Source organism: Phallusia mammillata, chromosome 2, assembly GCF_965637545.1.
Source record: "Phallusia mammillata chromosome 2, kaPhaMamm4.hap1.1, whole genome shotgun sequence".
In the NCBI taxonomy this organism is placed as follows: domain Eukaryota; kingdom Metazoa; phylum Chordata; class Ascidiacea; order Phlebobranchia; family Ascidiidae; genus Phallusia; species Phallusia mammillata.
In genome coordinates this window covers 17,443,896-17,462,407 of record NC_137253.1, presented here as the reverse complement: position 1 = coordinate 17,462,407, position 18,512 = coordinate 17,443,896, and the positions used below count along the sequence as shown (strand labels likewise).

At 38.1% G+C, this 18,512-nt stretch overlaps 1 protein-coding gene across 1 annotated transcript in view; it reads left to right on the top strand.

Moving 5' to 3' along the window:
* Window positions 1-801: 801 nt before the first annotated feature.
* LOC145213087 (cationic amino acid transporter 3-like) overlaps window positions 802-18,512 on the top strand; it is a 49,377-nt gene continuing 31,666 nt past the window's right edge. The window contains exons 1-4 of the mRNA XM_080081326.1: window positions 802-931; window positions 2,239-2,340; window positions 10,785-10,913; window positions 12,589-12,744. Coding sequence (XP_079937452.1) covers window positions 802-931; window positions 2,239-2,340; window positions 10,785-10,913; window positions 12,589-12,744 — 517 coding nt within the window. The remainder of the gene's footprint in view (window positions 932-2,238; window positions 2,341-10,784; window positions 10,914-12,588; window positions 12,745-18,512) is intronic.

Below are 18,512 nucleotides of genomic sequence, written 5' to 3'. Positions count from 1 at the left end.
GGCGCTCTTGCCCTTTTTTCGACTATGTCTTGTTCCCTTTAGGTAGAAGATTGTGTCCCAGACTAAACCGAACATTTTTCTCAAAGTTGGTAACTTTGTACAGTTTCCAATGCTAATACAATTGCAGGTCTTTGCCGTCATTGTTCGCCTTGTTCCAATACAAGCTCGCAGTTAGAGGCCACGGGGCCTTGTTTATCACCGTTTGCAAATCGCACTTTTTAACTGAAACTGTGCATCCTTCGGTTCGATTCAGCACGGATGCATAATCCCATTGAATTAAAGGGACTTTATGGTTGATGTTCTCTTTGGGTGTTGTCGAAAGCAAGCCAGATTATGTTAACTATTTAGTCGTTTCCTGTTTTTTTTAGCAATCGATGACACCGAATAACCAAAATTAGTATAGGCTATTCCTAAAACTTACTGGTTTACTGGTTTGGTTTGAAAACCAACAATTTTTGCGTTATTTAGTTATACTGTTTCGTAGCAAAAGAATGGGTGTATAGCCTACACAAGTGGTTCGATTATAGAATGCAACGTCTCCATTCCTGTACAGTTACTTTGTTATCTTAAATCGTGCCGACACGTGTTGTAAAACACTTGTATGAGTTAAAAAAGCACTTCACCGCACATCCTACTTGTTCATTTCATCCTGCTCTTTTGGCTTGGCGTAACTGATGATTGAGTTGGTTGCTATAACATCCAGTACGAAACGCTATGAAACGTGTTAAAACGAAAAAAAACTCACCACATTTACCTAGGATGTTTTATGCAGAACTATCGAATCTTTGTTAAGGTATAGAAATGGGAAGACAAACTTTTTATAAACTGCTAAGAAAAAAAACGATCGAAAATACTTTGAGTGAAGACACAGAACTGTCCAGATGTTTAACAACCATTGATCTTGTTGCGCTTGGTGTTGGCAGCACTTTAGGTAAGAGATTTTAGGCCCACAAATATATGGCAGGCTGCAAACCGGATATTTAATGATATTGTTTAATTGGCAAGAGAAGCAGGGATTGGTATTTCTTGGTATTTTGGTATTTCTTGTAAACTTTGGATCGGCGACTTGCAAGTGTCCAATGCCACTCCAAGTCTTTGTCCTAGTATTTCATACATGTAGGCTATGCTTTATATAGGCTACACTTTTTCAACTCGTGTTTAAACTATCCTTGTAGAACTCGGGCGGTATATAACCTACCCAATGTCGAAACATGTTTTTCCGGTAATTTAAACAATGGCCTAAATCAGGGGTGGGCAACCTTTGTCACTGTGGGGCCAAATACAATTGCGATGATTAGATTGCGGGCCGCACCTTTGTATAACACAAGGTGATTTTAGTTTGTTGCATGCCAAAAATGCCTTATTACAAGAAAAAATCGCATTTGATTCTAGCAGCATATTGTCAGGTCGCAAAAAAATAGCACCGGGTGCACCAATCTGCTCAAAAAATTATAATAATTGGAGTCGTTTGCAAGTACATTTAAAATTCAAGTGTCTCTGCGGGCCGCACAACTTTAATCAAAGGGCCGCATGTGGCCCGCGGGCCTGGCCTAAAAAAATAACATAAAAATTATAGTGGGCAGTGTTTTTTTAAGGTGTTTTGGGGGACCGAAACGGTCCCCCAAATTTCTCCAGCGGTTTCCCAAAATTTGGATATGGCTATTTTTTGGTATTTAAATGAAACACTTGCGGTCTCTTAAAACTACTTAGCGGTCACCCAAACCAAACCTTAAAAAAACCTGATAGTGGGGATAAATGAAAAGTCAAATTAATGCAAACTGACGTTTCAAAAAATACAATAAAGTTAAGTTTTATGTCTGTGTATCTGTCAAAGAGTCTCGTGTAAAGAATGAGTCTCACAAAACTATAGTTTTGTACACGTAACCGATTGTTCCTGAAATTAATACGATGTTTTTGTGATCTAATGCTGCAGGATAAGTTTTACTGAGTTGTGAGGTTGGTTTTAGCAATAAAATAGGGGATTAAACAAACAGTATCAAAAATGTAACAAACCTAATTCTTTAAAACCGAGTAGGCCTAATGGCGAAACATTAACCTATTTTAATGCAAACCTTACTGTATGGATTTCAGCTGCGTCGCACCTAAATTTATATTCGAGTTGTTCTCCGTTTAATCTAAGTTGTAAGAAGAAAACACAAGACGACACGTTATTATCTTTTTCACCATTACTTCGATTTTACAGTGTCTATAATATGTATTTACAAAAATATTGTTTAGGAGCTGGAGTGTACGTTTTAACTGGTTCTGTAGCACATGACAAAAGTGGTCCTTCCATTATTATTTCCTTCTTGATTGCTGCAATAGCAAGCATTATGGCAGGTGACTATTTTTGCTTTTATGTTTGTAATTTAAGAATTACTTTGTTTTGAAGCGGTTGTATGTTTTATTTATTGTTTCCCCCCCTATCTATAGGCTATACAGTCAAACTTCGATACTATGCCACCCGTTGGGGCCGAGAGAAAGTGGCATAGTAGCGAGGGTGGCATGATATCGAGGGTTGTTTTCAAACATAGCCTTGTGACGTGACTTGTACTGTAATGCCACGTTGTGTTGTACGATTGTAATTTATTACAGTATACCGTATAATTTATTACAAAAATACGGATAGATCGTGCCTAGAACAAACAAGATCTGTTAGTTTTGCCGTGACACAAGCACAGAACGGCGTTTACATTACTCGCTGCAAAGCCGTGAAACCTCTTAACATGACCACGTTGGTTTATTCAACGATTTGTTTTTCGTGTTTTCTCTGTTTTATCATGAGCTTAAAAAGAAAGTTGTCAGAAGGACCAATTTTTCAATCCATAACCAGACCGTTAATACAGTAATACTGTACTCTCATGTGTCATAGTATCAAGGGTAAGGGGTGGCATAGTAAATATATTTTCTATTGAATTTAGTTGGTGACGATCAAAAATGGTATAGTAGCGAGGGTGGCATAATAGCAAGGTGTCATAGTATCGAAGTTTGACTGTATATACATACACAGGCTTATTTTCATAATTGTTGGCTAGCCTGATTTATTTATTAAATCCTTGTTGTTGTTGTTATATTAACATTGTTAAAGTTGTCACCATCAGGCGAGGAAAAAGGGAAAGTTATTTAAACAGATACAGGTAACAAGGACCCTAAAAACTTTTGCGTATAACTAAAAAACCATTTACGAGTTTTAGGCCAAATTTGGCATGATATGGTTGCAGAGGTTGATATTAAACATCCATCGAATCTTGACGACCTTTGCAAGTTTTGTTTTTATAGAATGACAGTTTTAAGAAAATAAAACTTGGGCCTTAATACATATGCTGTTAATAAAAGCCAACATTTTCATGATTTTTGAAAAGTCTAGAAACCAATCAGACTCATTTATACTGTAATATCTCTATGGATAACAACGTTTACCATGCAATTGTAGTATCACCACAATGTTGTGTGTGGCGTCATAATCGGTTGTGATGCGTTGGGTTAACTGTGTATTTTTTTGGCATTCTATTTTTACACGTGCTGAAGTGAAACAAATTGTTAAAATGTTGAAATATTGCCTTTTGGACCTACGCAAAACCAGTTGGTAAGTGTTGCTTATTTGGAAAACTTGTGATTGATGCTGTTGTACGTATTTTGACATTGATTTCGTTTATTCAGAAAACCGTATTGCAAGTATCTCTAAACCTGTGTGGTGTAAAGAGAGGATGCGAGTTTAAACTGAAAGGTCGCGTGAAACAAAACAAAAGGGATTCAACATATACTTTGTTTCGGTCAAAATAAAGTTCAAACAAGCAATGTTATTAACTTATATAGGATAACGCATATACTGTCAACTAAGACGTATAACAAAATGTTTATCTGAATCTACTAACAACAAGAAATAAACGACCGCTTGACAGTCGATAACCAAAAAAACTAAATTATTTTTAAAAAGATTTTAAGATTACATTCTACAAACTTCTCATTACGATTTTCATCTGCCCCAGAAAGCAAAACAGAAAATTTTGCATTTTTTTCAATTTTGCATATAAAGCATTTTTTTTCTTGTTCATAAAAAAATATGACCAGTGGGCCTTGATTATTACCTTCCGGGCCGACGTATACCTGGCACGTACCTTATAAGGCTTATATTAGGGTTGCCAGGTGGCCTAAAAATCGGACAAAAAACGACAAATTGGCCTAATTTCACATGCTGTGTCCGACGCCTAAAAATCATTAGACATTTAGTCCTGATATGTCCGAATTTTGCTGATTGAATAATAACTTTTTGTCTCCTTCCTATTTGTTTAAGGTTGCAAACCCTTTTTTACGACAAAACGTGGTTTAAAAGTGCAACTTGTTTTGGTTAGTACTTTGTTTATGACATTAAACACATAATTGTCTGCCAGTGAATGTTTGGCCATTGTTGTGTACAATGCAATTGTATTGTAACAAATGGTTATCTGAGCTGATATGAAGCAACAAGTTGACGAAACATTTTTTAAATGGTGCGAAACCAATGATAAACACAACAGCAACGTCTTGCAATTGCCAACTAAATATTATTTCAAACATATCGTTTTTTTCCAACATGGGAAGTTTGTTGGGCTTCAAGTTTGGATTTCAGTTCTAGTGGTTGCACGCATAAGTGACGTCATATTTTACGTCGGTCACTTTGCATTTGTGTAAAACTCGGCAATTTTACGCTATCGTTTTTTTTTGTCCTAAAATGTCCGATTTTCTGACAAATACTGTCCGAATCCAGCCGATCATACCTGGCAACCCTGCCTTATATCACACAAAAATTTGATTTGACGAAACAGCAACCCACCTGTGTAGGCCTATCAGATTAAAATGTTTTAGCACGTTTTCCTCTTACTTAAAAGAAACTTCGGTGCAAGCACAGAAAGAAGTGCCCACATCAGAAAGAACTAATTCGAAAATTGTTAAATGAGGTAGATGTTGGGATTATAGAGTAAAACACAGCAACCAACCAATATAAACAACAAATTCAGCAAGCTATCCAAGTTTCATTCAATTAAAACATTATTTTAAATATTTACCAATTTTATGGAGCTGGAAGGGTAAATGTTGGGGCTACAGGGTTGAACACAACAATTGACATCTATAAATGGCACATTTTACAAGCTATCCAAATTTCAGCCAATTTCATGAATAGATACTCACCGATGCTCACGTTTTGTAAACAAAGATAGTATAGTTTATTTATACAGAGTAAAATGTTGTTTATTGCGGCGAAGTAGAAATTAAGTTTTTGCAGAAGGGGAGACCGGGGATAGTTCGGACGCGGGGAGTGTTCCGACCAGGTATATGACGTCACAGTAGAGCATTGTGGCCATCGTGTTTAACAAATATTCATGCTTCCATTTCAAAGCAGCATGCTGGTTGGGAGCATGCGTAGTTCAACCGATAAGTAAAAATAAAAAAGTTAGTTTAACAGAAATATCTACTTTTAAAATTTTTGGTTGTAAGGGTATAGTTTGGTTGTTGGTAGCCGAAAGTAATTCTTTTGTTGTGGAAGTTGCAGTTTAGAAGTAACACTTCCATAAGCAAACGTTGATTTTGAGCAGGAGGTAAACAGGCGGCCATGTTTTTGCTTTTTTATGTCGCCACGTGTCTGGGGATACGTCGGACATGTTGTCCGGTTGAAGTAAGTGTATTATATTGTATGTTCACAATGGTTTCAGATCATAAATAATATGGTAAGAACGTTTAAAAGAAAAAAACAGCAGAGTATGCTTCAAGCGACCAAATGAGAAAAGCTGTTTGGGCAGTTATTGAAGATGGATACTCGCATAGACAGAGTGCCATTGAGCACGGAGTTAATCGCTCAACCCTATCAGTAGGCCTATATGTCCGACGACATAAAAAATATGGTGCATTGGCCTCATATTCTCCTAATTTTAAACAGAAAAAGTTTTTTAGCGAAGGGCAGGAAAAGTCGTTGGCTGATTAGCCTACTTGCTAAACTGTTCGAAAATGTTTTATGGTTTGACTCCAAAAGCGACTCGCCGATTGGCACAAGAATATGCCATCAGCAATGGCGTAAAAGTCCCAGAGTCCTGGGTGACAAACCAGACAGCAGGTGAAGATTTGCTTTCAGGCTGTTTGAAGAGAAATCACAACTTGAGCATAAGAAAACCTGAAGCCACGTCTTTGGCTCGGATGACTAGTTTTAATAGATCAAATGTCGAAAGGTTTCAGACCAATTTGCGCGAACTTGATGGAAGATATCATTTTACGCCGTCGGAAATGTTTAACATTGATGAGGTAGGCTACTTTTTTGGTTTGATTAAAATGTGTTACCTGTAGTAGGCGATTCTAAGTGAACCCTTGCATTTAGACTGGAGTTACGACTCTCACCAACCAAAGGAGAACCGATGACCCAGGTTGGCATTATTGGCGCGAGCGGCGTAGCACTGCCTACAATTGGGTTTTTCCAAGAGTGAGACAAAACCCAGCACGCATGCTATGTGGACTTGCAAGCGGACCTTTGGCGTTGGCACATAAATCAGGATGGATGACATCCGAAAATTATATTCATGTTTTGACGTTTTTCGTCCAGTTCACAAGATGCTCGCAGGAAATGAAGGTATTGTTCATAATGAATAATCATGAATCACACTTAAGTGTCGAAGGCGTTAAATACGCCAAAGATAATGGGATTGTACTCCTGACGCTGCAACCACTTGATAAAGCGATTTTTGGTCCGTGTAAGACCTTTGTCGGCCAAGGTATTGATGATTGGATGATTGCCCACCCAGATCAAGTCATTTCTATATATGATCTTCCGAGAATCTGCATACATTCGTGGGAGAGAACCGCGACCCCAGTAAATATTAAGTCTGGATTTCTGTCCACCGGCATTTGTCCTTTCGACGAGAATATCTTTTCGGACGACGATTTCTCCGATCGTCCTGATCCGGAATGTTGTGCTGAAGCTGCAGAGAGTGGTCTGTTACCACGGGAAACTTCCTTTCCTCATACAGAATCGTCTACTTTACGTTCTAAACCAGACGAAGAGAGTAGCGATGGAAACACTGTGCCCGGGTCCAACATCCCGTGTTCAGTCCATGTCTCGCCAGAATGTGTCAGACCATATCCCAAAGCTCAACCACGAAAGAAAAGGTCAGAAAATGGAAGAAAAGAGGCTTCGTACTAGTAAAATATGATACACATGGCAAGAAATCAGTCTTTTATGTAGGCAAAGTGGTCGACTTTGAAGACTCCGATGAAGAGGAAAATGAACATAACGTTTTACAGAAAGAACCCCAAAGCAGCGAATTCATTTGTTGAGCCGCTAGTAGAAGACATCCACGCCGTGGAAAGTAACCGGGTTGCCATGGTTCTGCCAAATCCCGTATCAGTCGGGGGATCCAAAAGGCAAATGGTTGCCCTTCTAAGATTCCCATCAACCTTTCCTGTTTTAATATGCGCTAAAGTACCAGCTTAGCCTAGTCGACTTGTATATGAGATGATTCGTTATTATTTCGTTTGTCGTTTTACCAAATGTGTCGTATAAAACAAAAAACGCATACTACGGTACCGGGGTAACATCGGACACGGACACTTGAGAGCCTCAGGCATTTGACCTTTTACATGCATTCTAGTTTGCTTTGGCGAGCGACACCTTGGTTTAAAATGCAGCAGCGATGGTTACGTCACCTCGTACCAACTTCTAACAATGGCGTTGGCCAGCTGTTGTTTTTGTTGCTTGTTTTAGCTTTGATGCGTACATTTTTTACTGTTTACAAATGATAGAACCAACGTAAATTTTTAGTTGACAGTTAAGCATTAACTAAAACTGTTGGCTTAAAGATGTAGATGTTTTGTTGTTTCCAAAAGGTATTTTTATCGTACCGTATACAGTCTCCACACTAGAACAAAAATACTGACTATTTTAACCATCAGCTCAAGTGAATGAGAAGAAGATAGTCATGCTCTTATGGGGAGATATTGTAGGCTATTCGTTTGAACACCAGTACCAAGATAATGAACTAAGCGTGGACGAACCACAGTCAGCCAGCCTTCAAATGCAAATGGAGCATACAAATTGGTAACAGTCTTGCCTTGCTGAGCTAAGTTTAGTTTTAACAATATTGTTGTAGGTGTTTAACTGTGTGATAATGGAGGAGAGCAATCATGCGTTTGTTGCCATGAAATTAGTAAAGTGCAACAGCAGTTAGCCAAATTCAACGAATATTCTGAGAAATTTTTTGAATGGTGCTGGGGAAGACTTGGAAAAAACATCAGGGTTACATTGCCAGCATGCGTCGTACTCAAAGTTCGCAGTACTTTTCCTTCTGACAAGTATGCTGGATTCAAGGGTCCGAAACTTGTATGATTGCGGTCAAATATACATGCATAACGAAGCGTAGTGTCATTTGTTTGTATTATTATAAAAAACATATGTAGGCCGTATACCTGTTTCCTCTCGAATCGCAACCATATACAGAATATGCTGCAGGCATTTTTGCACACTTGGGTCTAAAAATAAGAACAATTAAACACCAAAATACTTTAACTGACTAACGTTATTGGCGTCGCTGAACGTTATCGACCACCGACGACAAACACGCTCCAAAGTTCCAAACCAAGTTGGTACGAGGTGACGTCACATGACGTTCGGACAATGTGACAAAATATCCGCAAGGTGTCAGTGTTTTGAGATTTTAAATGTAAATATTTGACTAATAACATCGATTTTTGTAATTTTAAACCTGAAATCGTGTTTATAAGAATTCAACAAATAACATGTTAAAAAATAATTTTCCGGTGCCGGGGCTCTTTAAAACAAAGAAGACATAAAAAAGTATTTAAGCTTTAAGGTAATGTTTAAAGGAGCTCCAAGTATTGTTGTTAAACATTTATAGCCTATTGATATTGCCACGCAAACAAAAGAATACCAGGTTTAACAAAAACTTTACTTTTCAACGCAACTTAAATGACAGTATAAACTGTTTATAATTATGCATAAGCTGACTTTTGGGACCAGGTTGAAAGGCAATAACAACAGTTATTACCAACCTAACAAAACTAATCTGTTGAATACATCAATAGCAGCATTACGATTCCGTAACACAAAATTAACCTAAACCATCGGTACCCAACTTATTTTACCATGCTAATCTGTTCGAGATTTTTTTTTAATACAACGCGAATTATATGTTTTATTGTTTATTCTTTATTACGTTAAAAGCTGTGAATTTCACAAATAATTTAAAAGCTCGGTTTATAACAAGGTTTCGACTATACCGTTCCAACTTAAAAAACGAAATTGCATTTTATTGATGAGCTTAGTATTTGAGCAGTATTTGACCGAAAAGTAAGAAACGATGGTGCAAATTCCCAATCCTAATAAATTGTGTAAAATACATGGGCTAAAAATTTCGACATGGTATTCAGCGGGTACGTTTTTGAATGTAAAGGGTGAAAAAGATAATATACCGGCTGAGTTAATGTTCTGTAATGTACCAGAAAAATGTAAATCAGCTTACGCCAGGTCTATTGAAGACGATTGCGGGGCAACGTGTGCGTGTGTTCCCGCAATAAATAACAAGGCCCTGGACTGACTGTTGTTTTGGAAATGATCTCCTGCGTCAGCTGAGCTTCTTGGGCTATGTTATTCTTTACTCGGGAGCTTATTGTTTCTTTCGCTTATCGTGGTTCGCATCGGTCGTCCGCAGTTTCGAGTAAGTTCATTGTTACGATTCTTAACGCTTGCTGCGTAGAACCGACATAATTCACAAAAGATCAATCTAGTCCTTGTCGTTTATTCTGGTTACGCACAACACATCAAGTCTCATTTATCTCACGGAAAGTAAACGATGGAAGGAGAAAGATCAACGATAAAACATTGGCTTTTAAACTGATACTCGTTTTTCTTGCGATCATTGCAAAACAGTAGCCTACCTTGTTTTACTCACATCAGTTATTAGTTTGTTTTAAGTTAAAAGCTTGCAAAGACATGCAGCACTGCAATGGATTGCACAAGTATTTCGAAACACCCGGTTTACGCAACAGCCCGTCTTATGGTCAGGCTTTTTGAAAATAACAGGAATCCGGGAGCATGTAACAGTGTGTAAACACATAAACACGTTACACCACTCAATACCATATGTCGTAAAAGCAGCATATACTTTCTTTGGGAACGAAAAGTCATGTACAGTTAAAATTTTCCATTACTTAATGCTTAGCCAAACCAAAGTGCCAAACTGATAGTTTTAAAGCATGTGACCGCTACCCGCTCCGCCAACTGAGCTACACAGGCTTAGTGGAGAAACTGCAGGAAGTTGAATCACATGCACCGTTGCCTGCCTCGTATGCTCTAGGTGTCAGAATAATTCGTTATTAGTTCGTAGTAAAGGATTGCCAGATTGACCAATATCAGTTAAGATGAACATAAATTCATAACTGGGATCAGCCCTGAAGCGTCTATATGCAGACCACCGATCGCGGCACACTCATATATAAATCACGGTACGCCAGACCAATTGAAGGCGCCATACCAGAAAAATAAATAATATAGCCTATATCCACAAAATGTCCTTTTCAACACACTCAGATGAACTTTATTTTGACGGTTATTGGTAGTATATAGTATTCACGTAGTTAAAAACGAAACTACATACGTTTCAAAGTTACGCAAAAGTCTTTGTAACTGTGCTATTATTTAATGGTATTATTCCGATGTGATTTCAGTTTCTGAAACTGAACTTAACCCTTTGTTTAATTTTCTGCTTTGGTTATAGTTCAACATCTATTTTTGAATGTTTATTTAGGTTTGTGCTATGCTGAATTCGGGTCAAGAGTTCCAAAAGCTGGTTCTGCATACATATACAGTTATGTAACTGTTGGCGAATTATGGGCATTTGTTATAGGATGGAATCTGATATTGGAATACGTTATAGGTGTGTGCTGGGTGTGGATGTGTGCAGAGAAATATTTTACAATTTGCATGTTGTGTTTAATTTTGTAAAGTTTCTTTTCTCGGAACCAAGCATTGACATTTTCTAAGCTTCCTGTCACACTGTATTAAATGTGATAGCCACACGAAGTGAAAACACATGTAGCATAAGTAGAGAAATTAATTAAGTGACATCGGTATTTTGTGATAAATTGCATCAGGGTGTTTTTCATGATAAAATGGTTGATTTCTACCTGACCTGAAAAAGTCTTTGTTTTCCAGTAGCATTTTAATGACACTACAATTTTCAAGTTATGATTAAAGATGAGCAAAAACGGCGTGAGCAGCGAAAATTACAACAAATGATTACAATTTTAAAATTCAGCGCTTATAAACGGTCAAAAATAAATGTAGACTGTTATAAACTGATCTTTCTAATACTTTATGCAGGAAAGTGCCTGGATTTAATAACCTTTCAGATTTATGATAAGAGTTACCAATTATGATAGCGTAATCATTAGGCGTTATAATTTCTTTTTTTCGCGAGTTTGTTAATTTGTTTTGATTTGTTAATTGTAAGCGATTTCCTGAGTTTAGTACGATACGACATTCCAGTTATGTTTAACATGCATGCAATTAACTGTATACGCAACTGAAAATAAAAATATGAATGAATGAATAAGTCAAACTTGCACTGCCAATATGTTGCAAACTCAACAGCCTCCACGAATTGTGACCTCATGTCTATGGTTGTTTTTCTGCTACAACAACACAGCAGATGCCTACCCGGTATTCGAGACGCATAAAGTACAACGGGAGTTACTGTCATATCTATCAACGCCGTCAACATTTCTGCTGAAAACGTCATGACATTACGGCTTGTCAAGACTATTAGTGTGGCATACTGTCGCCCTTCCGTCAATAAACATTGACGCGGCAGCCGAGATTGCTCTATGCCAGCGGTTCCAAACCTGTGGGTCGCGACCCCAAATGTGGGTCGTCTGACGATTTGCCTGGGGTCGCCTAAGGCCTGCTTCCTAGCTCGTTTCAGCCCATGGACCACTAGCCTCAATAAAATAAACTCATGGATCACCTTATTGTTGAGAACAAATAGGCCTACAGTCAATTTTAATATATAGCTTACTAATTTTATTCTTGGGGTCACCGCAACTTGGCAAATGTTATCAAAGGGTAAAGGCCCCAAAAAGGTTAGAACCGCTGCTCTATGCAATTTGACATTCGAAAAAAGGTCAAAAGTTTTGAAACAACCTTTTTTTCCTGGTTGCCGCGATAACTTTAAAGATGGTACATGTCCTTCTTGATGTTCGGTACTTTATCGACAAGGCATCTCAGTGATAATTTTGCAGCACCAACCTTGTGAGTAACATACAGACATTCTATCATAACATTGTTGTAATTTCAAGCAGGATATTGTGACGTGTGACGTTAAGGAAAAACGAAAATATGCACCCTTTTGTGATTGGTTTAAAAGGCCGTTTGAGGAATAGTGCTAGTAATCTTCTGTAAAAAATTCCCATCATGACAATTAACCTGATTTTACATTCAAATAAAACTTTAAACCCTGTTTAGCCTCAGCGATATTAATCTGCATTTGATCTAAAGTGCATTTAAAAAAAGTTTTGATAAAATATTCCGAATATTTTGCTTTGCATTTACAGGAACGTCTAGTGTTGCACGTGCATGGAGTGAAAATATTGATGCTTTAACTGGTGGTAAGTTACGGGAATTTGGTGTTTCTTACCTTCCAATTGGTTTTCCTGGACTCGCTGAATATCCAGATTTTGTTGCCTTTGCTATCATAATGGTTTTAACAGGTAAGTTACGATTTTTTACTACAAAATACCAATAACTTTTAGGCCCTTAAGTTAGTGCAAAAGGTAGGCCTACTGTAAATAGCTCCCATGGTAACTTTCTAGGTCATTAGTATAGACATGGACAACAGTCTGCTTTCTGTAAGATTAAAAAAAATCCCGAAAACTGTGTACATAATAGGCAGAATTTAAATTAAACAATAAAAAAAATTTAAACAACATAAAAGGCAGAATTAAAATAAAATATAAACAGTATTTAACAGGTTTAAAAAAACACTAACCGATTTGGGACAGATAATTTGTCCGAAACGGAACTGAACCTGAAAATATATATTTTCAAAAACCTAAACCTAACCCAAAGTATAAAAAGTAGGCTATAAAAATAAACAGTGAACCCGAACAAAACAAAACCTACATGACAAAGGGTTCCCGGCCTTGGAGACGGGCATGCGAGCGTTTTTTGCACAATGTGCTCGAAAATGTGCAGGTCAAAATGTGCAGTCGCTCAAATGAAGTATTGATATTTAACGTCAAACTATGTACAGCAGGGGTCACCAAACTACGGCCCGCGGGCCGGATCCGGCCCGCGAGGTCATTTCATCCGGCCCGCGACCACATTTTTTGTTTTGCCAAATCGTATTGATAACTTTGTAACATTCAAAATAAATCTACTCCTCACGAAAGTTTTCCTGTCGCGACATGTAGAATAATATTACCTAGTGTTATTGCAACGCCCAAGATTGATCCAAAGCCAGTTTGTTACGTCACAGACGAAACTAAAAGTGTCGATTGTGCCCAAACAATTGCCTTTTTTGTCACTTGTGCTGCAATATACAAACGTAGCTCGTAAGAGACGACTACATTTTAACAGTCGCATCACCAGATTTAAAATGGGGTTGTAGAAAGATCATTTCTTGGCGCACCTAAAAAATCGCCTCGCATGCTAAGTTTGGAAAGACGGCGCTAGGGCATGTAAAGTATGCGGCCCGCCCGAATCATTTTAAAACTTATCCGGCCCGCAGTGAAAAAAGTTTGGTGACCCATGATGTACAGTGTTAAGGCGCTTACATGAATGTTTTATTAGTGTTGTGGTTATAAATTGTGCCAAAAATATTAGTTATAACCTATAAATTAAAATCGGATTTATAAGAAACTTGTAAAAATGCATATTGTTTTTGTTGATATGGCAAAGCATGAAATCCAACATTCAGGATAAAAGTGTTTTTCAGACTAGATATGTACATGATCGTCACCTGACTTTATTGTTTTCAATTTAACGCCTGTTAGCCTATAGCAGTGGTGGCCAAACTACGGCCCGCGGGCCGCATCCGGCCCCCATTCCTGTTTCATCCGGCCCGCCAAACACCAAGCACCATATTTACCACTGTGAACAAGCAGTGCAACAGCGCTGGCTGCTACTAGCAGTAGCTTGTGGCAAGCGTTGTTATTTTTAGAATATATGCCCTTGCAGCGTTATTTTTGGAACAGTCTGCCAACCATGACGTAAGTAGCTAACATCAAAGTCTATATAAAACACAAGTTGTCCAACCTATTGTTACGCAATAAAGCCTATGGAGCCATTTTGTGTCCAAAATGATACTGTGGGTAAACCTTTTATTAAATACAAGCGTAAACAAGATGGTGTTATTTATTGTTATTCTACTACAATAATATATATTTTAATAAAGATGGCAACCAATTACGACAAATTTTGCGTAAACCTCATTTAATCCGGCCCTCCAGTGTCAAGACAGTTGCAAATTTGGCCCTCTGGTAAAAAAGTTTGGCCACCCCTGGCCTATAGCCTGCCCAGCTTCTATAGATTTTACAATTAAACCATAGTATACTCATATGGCAGTCAAGCTATTGTTTCCGTCAGGCTTGATTAACGCTGCACGCTTGTAGGATGCTTGCATTGAGTTGGGGGGCTTTAAGAGCGAGCAAACGACAAAGCTGGGCTTGTGTGGTCGGTTTTATGCATCTACTATGTGTGGTTGTTATTGTGCTGTTGGAGAGTATTTAATGTACGTCTTATCTTTTTAGTACCTTTTTAAACGCATTGAAGTGATTTTACCTAACTTATTAAAGGGTGCATAAAGTTATTACAAATTGAATTAAAGTCTGGTAAAAATAGAACTTTCCTAACTGGCTGTATCTTTGATGAAACCTACGCGATCCTGGCAACCAGCAAAAAACGGCGCCAGCAACCACGCAAAGGGTGCACTTTCGACCCCAATATCTCGCGAACCAAACAAAGCTGAACCAAAATATTTTAACACAATAATTTTGTAAGCATTCACAAACCATCAATGGCATTCGGTTAAAAAAATATTAAAACCACAAATATTAATACGCATATGAATATGACTGCTTAATACTCGTTAACGCGTTTCGCAGAATAAAAGCCACTGACATATTCTGTTTCTGCAGAGCATGCCGTTTTCAAAAAGCCCTAACTCGTTATTGTATTATCGGGGGCTCTGCTCCGAATATTAACTTGAAGTTCATAACTCGCGCAAAATGCCGCCGTCCCCGCTCGCCAGCAATCAATGACGCGCGACCGCTCAAAATGTCCAAAAGGGGTTCACTTTCGACCCCAATATCTCGCGAACCAAACAAAGCTGAACAGAAAAATTTGAACTTCAAGTTAATATTCGGAGCAGAGCCCCCGAAATTAGAATGACGAGTTAGGGCTTTTTGATTAGGTTTTTTCCAAAGTTACTCATTTTAAACTGTCAACAAAGGGTAAATTTTGTGAAGCAAAAATTAAGTTTATTTGAAGAAAAATTCAAGGCACCAAAACAATTGCTAGACATCATAACCACCAAGGAAACTGGTGCAGAAAAACAAGTCGATTTGCTATTATGATAAGTAACAAAGAGTTAGACACAACAGAGTATTTATGAGGATATGTTTTTTCACGGCAAAAAAAGTTTACAGAAGTAAGCGAAATTGTCAGCATGTTGTCAACCATGCAACCACAGGGCCAGCTGATTTTTTTAGTGGAGCAAAAGTCTGGAGGTCTAACTTATCCTTTATCGGAGTTACTGCAACTGCAAAAAGTTGATAACAAAAGAAACGAGAGGAAAAGAGGAGCTGGACTACCATATGAGTATACTGTGATTGAACTCAAAACCAAGTCAAAGACCCAGCTTTCCAGTGATTTTTATTCAATGAAAACAAATGAATTATTGGAAAGTTTTCCATCCTTGGGGTTCTACTGCACAATTGACAAAAGGACTTTGTGTCTTTGGAAGAAACTCAAATGACAACCTTTAAAAAGAAAAGGACAACCACACAGTTGCACAGCAATCTTCCTAATGTTTGACATTTTTTATTTGTTTGAGGCTCATTTACATCACATAACTTGGTATATAGGTATTTAATTAGGTTAGTTTTGAAATCCACACAAATACTTGATGTGATGCCCTAATTTTAAGTTTGCTAAAACATTCATGTTATTGCTTCTGACTTGCTATAGTGTGCACCAGATAGGCTAGAAAGACCTACTGTAGGAATATCATAATACACCAAAATATCAGTAGATGTTTTTGCAAAATTGCCAATTGTTTCCTGACTAATATACAGAAACTAGATGATTGTCATTACAAATGAAGAAGGTGTATGTTTCATGTGGGATTGCAAATAAATCAATAAACTAAAATTGATGTGTACAATAGAAAGATGAAGAGACTGAAACAGCCAGAAAGAAAAGTAGGATAGGGAAAATCATTTTTTTGAGACCGCTGTGGGCATTCTGTATTATATTTTTGCCAAAAAATATGTACAATGGTAACAAAACAGGTTTAGAAAAGGATAATACTGAGTTGTCATAAAAAAATGATAGATGTGCAATGCAAAAGTATAAGTTTTCACCATGTATGTAGGCATCACTTTTTTACCACTGCATTTGTTTTAAACCACATTATATTTTCATTTTTTTTTGCCCTAAAGCAGGGTCGGGCAACTTCTCCAGTCGGCGGGCCTGATATGGGAAAATAAAGTACTTGGCGGGCCGGGTTCCTGAATCGATACATTAATCGCGTATATATCCAGTGATTTAAAACGGAGTTTTGACCACCTAAACCAGTGGTTCCCAACCGCCGGTCCGCGTAAAAATTTTGCCGGTCCGCAAATTATCTTACTTTATGCCAAGCTACTTTTTAAAATGGAATGATAAGTAGGCAAGTTGTTGGTATCTGTGAAACCCATTTTACGCTTGGCTGTAAAACTGGGGAGCTCTCCACCGTTGATGCACGCAAAATTCTTTAATAAAGCTTTTGTGACGTTTATGATTGTTTTGTCATAAACTGTGTCTAGCATTCAACATTTGTTTGCAAAACAAAGTTAGATGATTTGAGACCAGATTCATACTGGAAGCGAAACAACATCAAGCATCGCACTAGCATTGATTTTGTATGTAAATGGATTGGCGTTTTGTTGTTTGATTTGAGTTGATTTCCGTTTGGTTGTAATTTTTCGTCCTAAATGCATAGCCTATGACTAAATCTTGCCTTATGTTGCGCAACGACAACTTTGGTGAACAAAAAGCTTTCAAATATCTGTTGCATTCACTACGACCTTTTGTTGCCGGTCCGTGGAATTTATTTTACATTTTTACCGGTCCCACGGTGTAGAAAGGTTGGGAACCACCATGGGCGCCGCCACGTAGGGGCAAGAGGGGGCACTTGCCCCCCCTTGGAATTTCATATTTAGCAGCAAACCTAATTAAAGTGGCAGCGTGGGGATTTGTGACATCGTTCAATGCTTTAACTTTTAGGCAACTCAATTGTGAAGTACACGATTTATGGCTTCATATGTAACAAATTCTTGATGCGGTAAAGTATCAGCCAACATTTGCCCCCTCTTGCAAAATTTTCTGCCGGCGCCCATGGGAACCACTGACCTAAACTAAATACAATCAAGAACGTCACAATTGCAATACAGTCCAAACAATCTAACTGTTATAACATAAAATTATCCACCACAGAAAATTTAATGCGTACAACACAGACTTAGATACTGCTGAAACACTAACTAGGCTACACGTGTGGAAACAAAGGAAACCATAAAAGCAGGCCACACACAAGGTTGGCAGTTATGTCGTAACAATGGACGTATGGTGCAATGGTAACAACGGCGGGAAAGTTTTTTTGTTATTGAGGAGCGTTACTGTCCGTTACAACTATAATTTGACGTAGTTAGTAAGCAAGTAGTGGGGGATTGCGGCAGACTGTGGCCGCGGGCTACATTATCATGTAAGACCAGAAACTGTCTGCGGGCCGCTCAAAATCCCGTCGCGGGCCGGATCCGGCCCGCGGGCCGTATGTTGCCCGCCCCTGCCCTAAAGGGTCATATTCTGTTTAGTTAAAAAACTTAATCCACTGCTTTAACAAGAAAAATAACATACCTATATAAGTTTTTGAATTGATTTGCACAGAACACTATTTAAAATAAAAATGCAGGGAAAGGTATGTAATAATTATGTAATTGAAACAAAAAAATTTATGTGAAAGGGACAGAAAGACTTTTTTTAGTGTGAAGGGGAAAAATTTTGGCACCTGCACAATTTTGGTATCTGCACATTTTCGAAAAATGTGCGCACATTTTGACCTGCACATTTTCGAAAAATGTGCGCACATTTTGACCTGCACATTTTGCCACCTGGACATTTTCGAAAAATGTGCGCACATTTTGACCTGCACATTTTGGCACCTGCACATTTTGGCGCACATTGTGCAAATTTTTGCCGTAAGCCCTGTTGCGGCCTT